The sequence below is a fragment of the Rhinoderma darwinii genome, chromosome 1 (genome assembly GCF_050947455.1).
Source record: "Rhinoderma darwinii isolate aRhiDar2 chromosome 1, aRhiDar2.hap1, whole genome shotgun sequence".
Classification (NCBI taxonomy): domain Eukaryota; kingdom Metazoa; phylum Chordata; class Amphibia; order Anura; family Rhinodermatidae; genus Rhinoderma; species Rhinoderma darwinii.
The window spans coordinates 621,760,773-621,771,687 of record NC_134687.1 but is presented as its reverse complement, the minus strand read 5'-3'; the positions used below and the strand labels follow the sequence as shown (position 1 = coordinate 621,771,687).

Genomic DNA, 10,915 nt, shown 5'->3' with positions numbered 1-10,915 from the left:
AGAGTCTCGGAGCAGAGCCGATACTAGCGGCTCTGTGTCCTGCGGGCCGCAGATGACAGCCCGCGGGCTTGAGACCCCTGATTTAAAGGGTTCTTCCCATCAAAGAAAGTCATGACATAAAGCTAGGGTATGCCATCACGTTCTGATCAGCAGGGTTTCGACCTCTGGGATCCTTACCGATCCTGAGAATGAAAGAACTGTTTTAGCGCTGCGGCTTCTTCAAAGCTTTACAACAGCAGCAAGGCCTTATTCACTTGAATCCTATTGATATGTCGTCACTTTGTGAGATAGGAATAACCCTTTAAAGTGTAACTTCACTCATAATAGAAGTTCTGCCCCATGCTACATACCTGTATTATTTTCTTCTCCCAATCTTCGGCACGGACCTCCAGGCTTATGAAGTGACCAGACTCTATCTAGTTAATTCCTGTCTATATTACGGCGGTGTCTTCTTTGCTGCATGTTATAACTATAGGTGATCACAGCAATTGTATCTACTAAAGGGCTTATCTGGTTTAGAGAACGCATTGTAATACACCCTATTAGGGTATTCTGAGTTAATAGAGGGGGGTCCTCTGTTCAGGATCCTCATCTCTTGAGAAGACTGGAGAGCGGTTATAAAGAGCGACTCTCTCTCTCTATAGGACCTGTCCTGTCCTGTATTACACAGACAACACATTGAGGTTAATTGACACCGCGAAATGCTTAATTTGCCCTGTAGCGGCGCTGTATGGAAATTGAGCTCTTACTGACAGATTTCATCACCGATTACAGCGGATTGATCTGCTGATTGTCAAGGACCCTTCTAATAAGTAGGGATTGTCCAACGCCTTTAATCCCTTAGTGACCACCAATACGCCATTCACGGCGGCCCAGTCTAAGCCTTGCACGCGTGTGCAGGCTGGGGCCGTGGCTCGGCAGTCTGATGACAGCCGGTCTCCTGCTCCAACGACCGCGATCGAAGCATTATAGCAGTAATTTAAAGATTGCATAGTAAAGTCCCCTAGTGGGACTAAAAAAATAATTAAGTAATGTGAAATAAAAATGAATAGAAATTACAGTAAAAAAATTAATAAAACCATTTTTGTCCATAAAAAGTGGTTTTATTTAGTAAAAGTGTAAAAAAATAAAAATAAAAGTACACATATGTGGTATCGCCACGATCGCAATGACTCAAACAATAAAGTTAATATGTAATTTAAATCGCAAGGTGAACACCAGAAAAAAAACGCAAAAAATAATGGCGAAATTGCAATTTTTTTCCATTGCCCCCCAAAAAAGTAATAATAGAAGTTAATAAATAAGTCCCATGTACCCCAAAACTGTACCAATCAAAACTACGTTTCGTCCCGCAAAAAACAAGCCCACATATCACTACATTGACGGAAAAAATAAAAAAATTACGGCTCTTGGAAAGCGACGATGCAAAAAATAATAATTTTAGTTCAAAAGTGTTTTTATTGTGCAAGTCGTAAAACATGAAAAACATCTACATATGTGGTATCGCCGTAATCGTACCGACCCATAGAATAAAGGTAATGTGTTATTTACACCGCACAGTGAATGGCGTCAATTTAAAACGCATAGAACAATGGTGGAATTTCAGGTTTTTTTCTATTCCCCCGAAAAATGATATGTACCCCAAAAGGGTGCCATTAAAAAGTACAACTAATCCCGCAAAAAACAAGTCCTCATACAGCTTTGTCGACAGAGAAATAAAAAAAAGTTATAGCTCTTTGAATGCGACTATAGAAAAAATATAAAAAAAAAAAAATTGCTTGGTCATTGGGGTCTAAAATAGGCTGGTCACTCAGGGGTTAAGCAGGCCAAAAAAAGTAATGAGAATTCTAAGAGGGGTATTTTGTTTTTTAGCGAATGTTATAATTTGTATAATGAAAAGTTATAAAATCTTCCAATACATTATCTGTATAAATTCCACACAAGCTCTGATAACTGTACTGTAACAAGCTGTACAGCTGTGTGTCCATCTCATGACCAAGGCAGATTTTATTACCCACTGAACGTAAACAATGAAGATTCCTATAGAATGACAGCAAGCAGAGATCTTTAAAACGATAAGGTATTGATGTAGAAAATATATTAGAAAATGATATAACATTTCATTACACTAAGTAAAACATTCATTTACCGAAACGGATTTGTAGCAAACCCTCAGCTGGAAGAAGTGTTATATTTGTAGGAGTGTGGATAAAAATATCCCATTCACTGACAGCAAGCAGAAATCATGAAAACGATGAGGAATTGAAAGACGAAGTATATAAGAAAGTTGCAGAACTTTTCATTATATGAAGATTAAACTTGTGTTACATAAAACCAGGAAAGACAGGGGCTTAGGCTCTTATCTCTGGCTGGGAAGCAGCTTGCTGTAGCAGAAATCTTCCAACACACTACTTCTTGACTTTGAGACAGAACAAGGTAAGGTAAGTCCCTACCCGTTTTTTTTATTTTTACTAGTTTCTAGGTTTGTGTTGCTTTAATAGGGTAGCCCTGTCCACTGATCCTTAGACACACACGAGTAATTCACCAATGTCACACTCATACAGGGGGTGCAGCTGACTTTATTTATATAAAAAGTTGGGTAATAAAATCGTAGAACAATGGACGCATCAGTCTCCGGTTACTCCACTCTGCCGTCTTCTCAGATTTTACGTTTTTTCCACTCTGGCTCATTGTCTGGTTCATCTTCTTCAGAATCCACCTCGGCGAAAACAGCCTTGGGCTGTGTCCTGCAACATATGGAAATCATTGGGGACAGTGAAGTGAGCAGATGACAAATTACCGATCCTGGCGACAAAACAAAAACTGGAAACACAAATTTTTTTTTACACTATAGTAGCTTGTCGTTCCATTAGAAAAGTTTGTGTCTCCAAAAATTAAAGGGGTAATTTTCAAAAGCTTAATTAAAGGGGTTGTCACATCACGACAGCCCTTTCCTCCAATGGATCCATCGCAGGTCCGGCGCCCTGGGACCCCGCTGAAATTGTTGAGGGAAGTTTTGCATGGTAACGCAGTGGTCACGACAGGGGTAGTAGTATTACACGTGGCCATTTCAATAAATAAGCCACCATGTAATATCCTGACCGGTCACTCTCTGCTCTGGCTAATAGAAAGGGTCCTGAATGTCGGACCCCCTCTGTGATGTCCATACATCCTACAAATGGACATACAGTGTATGGTTGTCGTAAGGTCTATTGGTCTCTCCTGTGGGCACCAATGAACATCCTTTTTAAAAAAATACTGCTTATGCCACTTACTTATTGGTCATTGGTCTACTGTATTTCAAAATCTGGAAGCCATACATGCTGAAGGTGTTTTTGGTGCCAGTCCCCATAGTAGTGGCACAGCTAAATTCTATGATAGGTATTCCTGTATGTCTTTGTATTGTAGATTCTTTATAAAAAGTGGTTGTTTTTTTTCCCTCACCAATGCGTTGTGTTGCCAATGAATCAGAGCAGATAATGTTGTGAATAAGATTAGAAATTACATATAGTCATGGGTCAATTACAAGGGGATAAACTGCGGTTTCTGTGTCACGGAGCCAACAATTTAACAGGGAGAAAGCAGAAAATCAGTCACAGTTCTGACATCTGAGCCCCCGCTGTATGAATAGACTGGAAATATAGTCAGACAATTAGAGTCCAGAAGAAGATAGAGATCAGGACTGTGATTCATCAGAAACACTCAATCCTCTATGGATAAATGAGCCATTTCATGGCCAGCGGATGGTAAGGGGCTCGGAATGTAAAGCTTCTTATAAATAACACTTTTCTGTATCACCGAGGATCAATGCCACAAGACGACAAGAAACATAAAAGGTCAATGTAGAAGTGGCACAACCAACACGTACACAAAACGATACTATCAGCAAGTTCAGGGGTGTACATACCCCACAGACATGGTATACCGCTATGCATGGGGGGCCGTGATTAGCTGAGGCTGGTTAGTTTTGTACCCAGTGACGAAGCCAGGCATATTCCAGGAGATAAGTTCGGGCTGAGTTTTTGGGCTAGGGTACATCTGTGGCAGGCAGACTGAAAGGGTACAAATCTGTGGTGGGCAGTGTGTGGGGGCGACACACACCTGTGGTGGGCAGTGTGGGGGTACACATCTATGGTGGGCAGTGTGGGGGAACACATCTGTGGTGGGCAGTGTGGGGGTACACATCTATGGTGGGCAGTGTGGGGGAACACATCTGTGGTGGGCAGTGTGGGGGAACACATCTGTGGTGGGCAGTGTGGGGGCACACATTAGTGACCAGCAGTGTGGGGCACATCTGTGACGGCAGTGGGGGCATGCATTTGGCGACCGGTGGAGCACACATCTGGCGGGCTGTGTGGGCACGTCTGTTGCGTGCAGTGTGCAGTCACAAATGTTTGTCGGGCAGTTTGGGGGCACAAATCTGTGGCAGGCAGTGTGGGGAGGTGCCTATTCATGGCAGGCACTCTGAGGACACGCGCATCTGCGGCAGGCCCACTGGGGGGTACCCACATCCGTGGCAGGCACTCGGGGGAGGGACACACACATCAATGGGAGGCACTCAGGGGAAGGGACACACACATCCATGACAGATACTCGGTGGAAGGGACACACACATCCATGACAGGTACTCTGGCGGAAGACACGTATCTGTGGCAGGCACTCTTGGGGGATGCACATCCATGTTAGACACTCAGGAAATACACACATCGGTGTCAGCCACGCTGGTGGGGCACACTTATTTGGCAGGCATGCTTCTGTGGCAGGCATGGTATACCACTCTTACCTAGTATACAGGCATGGGATAACACTGATACCGACTATACAGGCATGTATATAGCACTTTTTTCTATAATACAGGCACCATATATCACCACTTCCAACTATGCAGGCACTGTATACTACTACCTACTATACAGGCGCCGTATACCACTGCTTCCTACTGTACATGCACCCTATACCACTGCTACCTATTATGCAGGAACCATATACCACTGCTTTCTATAATACAGGCTCCGTATACCACTACTTCCTACTATATGGGCACCCTATACCACTGCTTCCTACTATACATGCATCCTAACCACTGCTATCTCCTATACAGGCACCGTATACCACTATCTACAATACATGCGCCCTATACCACTGCTTCCTACTATACAGCACCGTATACCGCTGCTTCCTACTATACATGCACCGAATATCACTACCGACTATACGGGCACCGAATACCACTACCTACTATACGGGCACCGAATACCACTACCTACTGTACGTGCACTGAATACCATTACCTACTATACGGGCACCGAATATCACTACCGACTATACGTGCACTGAATACCACTACCGACTATGTGGGCACCGAATACCACTACAGACTATATGGGCACCGAATACCACTACCGACTATGTGGGCACCGAATACCACTACAGACTATATGGGCACCGAATACCACTACCGACTATATGGGCACCGAATACCACTATCTACCATACGGGCAGCGAATACCACTACCCGCTTTACGGGCACAGACTACCACTACCTGCTTTACGGGCACCGACTACCACTACCTACTATACGGGCACCAAATACCACTACCGACTATACGGGCACCGAATACCACTACCTACTATACGGGCACCGAATACCACTACCGACTATACGGGCACCGAATACCACTACCTACTATATGGGCACCGAATACCACTACCGACTCTATGGGCACCAAATACCACTTATTCCTGCTATAGAGGAACCGAATACGACTACCTACTATACAGGCACCTTATACCACTACCTCCTATACAGGCACCTTATACCACTACCTCCTACACAGGTATAGAATTCACTTCTGTATAGTAAATGCCAATACAACCCTGCCCACCATGGCCTTACATTGAATATATAGCTCCAAAAGTATCCCCTTTAATGTCATGAATCTTAATGAGAAATATATCTGAACTAAATGAATGTCTTTTGCCTGAAATATAAACTTAATTCTTTGCCCCGACTAGGGGCCCTGAATCTGTAACACAGTCGGCTACACCTATAGTCACAGAAATCACCACCCCAGATATGTTGAGAATATTTTCCCTTCAGATTGACGGATTATTTTTGAAAATAATTTTTGTACAAAACTCAGCCCAAAAAAATCCACACACTATATATACACACCCAAGGGGAGAATAGTATTTATCACACCCCTTATACTTTTGAGAAATACACCCCAGCCCTCCCCCATCCCAGAAGCAAGGACACAAAGGTAATTTGGTAACGGGTTCATCCCATGAACTTCATACTCTACATATAAGGTTACATCCATGACACCTGCAATGTTACGGTCATGAAAGATTTAATAGACACTGATCCCAGGAGGGCCGCCGTCCCACACGTGGGCTGATTGCATTACAGGTTCTTGTAAAGAGCCGTAGCCAGGGGGAAAGAGAGCCGGCCTTGAAGTGGGCAGGATGGAGGCGATGGGTGCTATTAGCTTACACAGGAGAAGGAATATATATATATATTTATGTGTACGCTTGTCAGGCAGGCTGGACAATAGCTGGAAGCATGTGAACCTCACAACTATTGTCAGACATGGTAAATGTGGCTTAATATACGCACATCAATTCTACATGAACAGCCGGGTTAACCCTTGTTTAGCTCCAGTGCAATGTGTGGCCATACAGATCGATCAACAACAATTTTTAACAAAAACACCCCAAAATATGTGGGCTCTGTATTAAAACAAACTTGTTCTCCTATGACTGAGTTGCTTGATTCATTTCTCACGTCGCTGCATAACCTCAATTTGCAATTTTTATTGTGCAAGTTTTTTTTTACATATAATTTCCATTATTCTATGAGGTAAAAAAAAAGTTGCAGGTTGGTCCCCACCGGCCAAGTGTGAATGAGCTAGTTGTAGGGAGTGTCTGGCATAACTAACCCAAGGTGACATCGAGGGGGTACAAGGTGAAGTGACTACAATGCTCGCTTGCCCTCCAGGACCTTGTAACCCGCCGGCACAACAGAGAGCGTTATGACCACAGGGGCTAACACATCTCCTTGCTTTCTCCAGGTCTGGACTCTGCCGCCAACTATTATAACCCCTAAAAATTTAGTGACGTCTCGGTTACCGATTGGTTATGATAGTGACGAGTTGAATACCACACGTCATTGTGATAAAGATGTAAACAAGATGCGGCGTGTATAGTTGTATTATTTTAACGGCACCATTTTGGGGTGCATATAATCTATAGAAAAAACTTTTCTTAACCACTTCCGGACCGGCCATAGACTATAAACGTCCGGGCCATCCGCAATTAACTCTACAGGGCCAATCCAGAACGTCCTGCAGAGTTAGCATGTTTGCCGCTCCCCGGCGGCCTTTAGCTCCGTGATACAGCTGTCTCATGGAACTTTCCACTCAGCGTGGTCTCTGGTCATGTGATCATTGTGACAACCTGTCACAATGATCACATTGCTCCGAACAGCAGCGCTTACTCGCAGACAGTTAGGAGCTCCGTGATACAGCTGTCTATAGACAGCTGATATCACGGAGCTTTCACCCGGAGACCACTCAGTGTGGTCTCCGGTCATGTGATCGCTGTAACAGCTTGTCACAGCGATCACATTGCTCCTCCCAGCAGCGCTTGTGCGCCGACGGTAAGGAGCTCAGCTATGTGAACGGTGTGACAGCTTGTCACAGCGATCACATGCGTGTAGACGGTAAGGAGCTCCATGATACAGCTGTATCACCGCGCTTCGGAGTGGTCTCTGGTCAGGTGATCGCTGTGACAGCCTGTCACAGCGATCACCAGTTGAATCTTCTCCCTTTCTGGCATAATGTAATGTAAAAAAAAAAAAAAAAAAAAACACACTTTTTTTTTTCCAATAAAATTTTTCTCTATAAATAAATTTGTCTATCTGCTACACGGTGACTTTAGCCACCCCTGACACGGGTCGACCGGCCAAAGATCGCTATGTCCCATAGCCTACATTGCATGTAATAAAAGTCAATGTGGTTGTGTCGCAATGTGCAATTTGCCACGACATGACAGTTGCAAGAAATCCAAACTGTCGTGTCGCAGTTACTTGCAGGTCGCAACGCGAGCACATTGACTTTCACTACTTGTGGTGTAGGCTACGGGACATAGCGATCTTTGGTCGGACAACCTGTACACGGAGTATTTTGCAGGCAGAAAAAAATCTGCAGATTTTGACCTGCCTGCACTTTTTTGCCGTGTTTTCACCATTGAGGAATAAGGGCGTAAAACACTTTTTCTGCCTCCCAGCCGCCCGGAAAAAAACAACAATTTCGGCTGTATATTGGTGCTAATTCCGACGCGGTTTCCACGTCAAAATCAGCACCAAAAAACTCAGTGTTAATTGGGCCTTAGGGTGACGTTAGATGTGGCAGATTCACTGCAAATTTTGCCTGCGGATTACAGTACAAGGCAAGTAGATGAGATTTTACAAAACTCATCTGCATGTTGCAGACATTTTACATGGCAGATTTTCAAATCTTTGATATGCCGTTAAATTAATACCTTGGGATCTGCTTTCCATAAAGTAATCATAAGGCCCTATTCACACTACAGGGTTTCCCGGCTGTGTAATGGCCGTTCAGTAGGAACAATAGACCCCAAATGAGGCTATTCACACGAGCGATTTTTTTTACGGCCCGGTAAACCTCTATTTTCGGCCGTTCTCCTGGCTCCCATAGAAGTCTATGGGGTCGGGTAATACACGCCCATCATTTAAATGAGTTCCGAGTGACGGCCGTGTCTTCCGTCGCTCGCTCTCTCTCCTCCTCACAGTGCTTAGTGCATGTGAGGAGGAGGAGGAGGGTATTTTGTTGCTCCCTGTAGGAGCGGAATCCCCAATCCCCGGCCACAGCTTCGGCAACACTGTGGCCGGGGATTGGGGATTCTGCTCCAGGAGAAGTCCCTGACTTCACTGTCTATAAATGGACAGTGAAATGTGGGACTTATCCTGGAGCCGTCCCCTACAGGAAGGTAGGGGGGGTGTCATCTATGGGGGGTGACTATGTACAAGGGGGCTGTGTAGCACTACCTACAGGGGGCTGTGTGGCATTACCTACAGGGGGGCTGTGTGGCATTACCTACAGGGGGGCTGTGTGGCATTACCTACAGGGGGGCTGTGTGGCATTACCTACAGGGGGGCTGTGTGGCATTACCTACAGGGGGGCTGTGTGGCATTACCTACAGGGGGGCTGTGTGGCATTACCTACAGGGGGGCTGTGTGGCATTAACTACAGGGGGGCTGTGTGGCATTACCTACAGGGGGGCTGTGTGGCATTACCTACAGGGGGGCTGTGTGGCATTACCTACAGGGGGGCTGTGTGGCATTACCTACAGGGGGGCTGTGTGGAATTACCTACAGGGGGGCTGTGTGGCATTACCTACAGGGGGCTGTGTGGCATTACCTACAGGGGGGCTGTGTGGCATTACCTACAGGGGGGCTGTGTGGCATTACCTACAGGGGGGCTGTGTGGCATTACCTACAGGGGGCTGTGTGGCATTACCTACAGGGGGGCTGTGTGGCATTACCTACAGGGGGGCTGTGTGGCATTACCTACAGGGGGGCTGTGTGGCATTACCTACAGGGGGGCTGTGTGGCATTACCTACAGGGGGGCTGTGTGGCATTACCTACAGGGGGCTGTGTGGCATTACCTACAGGGGGGCTGTGTGGCATTACCTACAGGGGGGCTGTGTGGCATTACCTACAGGGGGGCTGTGTGGCATTACCTACAGGGGGGCTGTGTGGCATTACCTACAGGGAGCTGTGTGGCATTACCTACAGGGGAGCTGTGTGGCATTACCTACAGGGAGCTGTGTGGCATTACCTACAGGGAGCTGTGTGGCATTACCTACAGGGAGCTGTGGCAGTATCAACAGAGAGCAGTGTGTGGCATTATCTACAGGGGGAAGTGTGTGGCAAAAAATGTACAAATGAAATTCATCCGATTTGAAAACGTACAGGGGAAAAAAACGGATGTAAAACGGGTCAAAATCGGCCGTTGAAAACGGAAACACGGCCTGAAACGGATGCAAAACAGCCGGGAAAAACGGCCGTTTTTATCGGCCAACACTCGGACCCTGTCGTGTGAATAGAGCTTTATCCATCAATATCTGATTGGTGGTGGTGGCCCGTCTCCCCGCAGATCAGCTGTTTCGTACGATTGTCGCTTCCCCTTCATTTCCTTTAGAGCTCACACTGTGAATCAGTTAATCTTGAATGGTAGAAGGCTGTAATACTGTGAACCGGCGCTACAAGTGTATCTGTGATTCACAGTGTGAGCAGTAAAGGAAATTAAGTGGAAGTAGCCCTTGTATAAGCACTGTGGCCCCTTCAAAACAGCCGATCGACGGGGGTGTCAGTCCCTGACCGATCAGATATTGATGGCTTATCCTGAGGATAGGCCATCAGTTTTTGTGGACTGGAAACGCCACAACATCTGTAATGGTCGTATGGTGTCAGCGAACCAGCTTTGGAAATTTTTTCTCTAAAAGCCAGTTTGCGCACCATTCTATGTAAGCGCCGCCTTGCGCCCAGCGTGTAAGAAATGCTCACATATTTGGTATCGTTGACGTCGGTAGAAGTTGCCAAATATGTATTCAGGTGTGTATACTCAGTGGCATGCACCAGATGTAAAAAAAAAAAGTCACCTAAAATCACACATTCACATTTTTTCAACTTTATTTTCCATTTTACCTTCCATATTTAAAAAAAAAGTAAAATATATCTATTATTTTTTTTTACACAATATGGAAGCCCAATATGTTCTGAAAAAAACTAGACCAAATACATGTAGGTTTGAAAAATAATAGAACAACAATTTGCTTTTAAATTGGCAAATGGCTTACCCCCCTTCCTGATCAGGAAGGGGGGGGGGG

General features: G+C 45.4%; 1 protein-coding gene across 4 annotated transcripts in view; it reads right to left on the bottom strand.

Annotated features, from left to right (window-relative positions):
- Window positions 1–2,561: 2,561 nt before the first annotated feature.
- Window positions 2,562–10,915, bottom strand: part of WDR70 (WD repeat domain 70) — a 291,197-nt gene continuing 282,843 nt past the window's right edge. For all 4 annotated transcript variants that reach the window (XM_075842124.1, XM_075842132.1, XM_075842147.1 and 1 more), the window contains exon 18: window positions 2,562–2,747. In XM_075842124.1, the coding sequence (XP_075698239.1) occupies window positions 2,660–2,747 (88 nt within the window). In that variant the 3' untranslated portion in view covers window positions 2,562–2,659. The remainder of the gene's footprint in view (window positions 2,748–10,915) is intronic.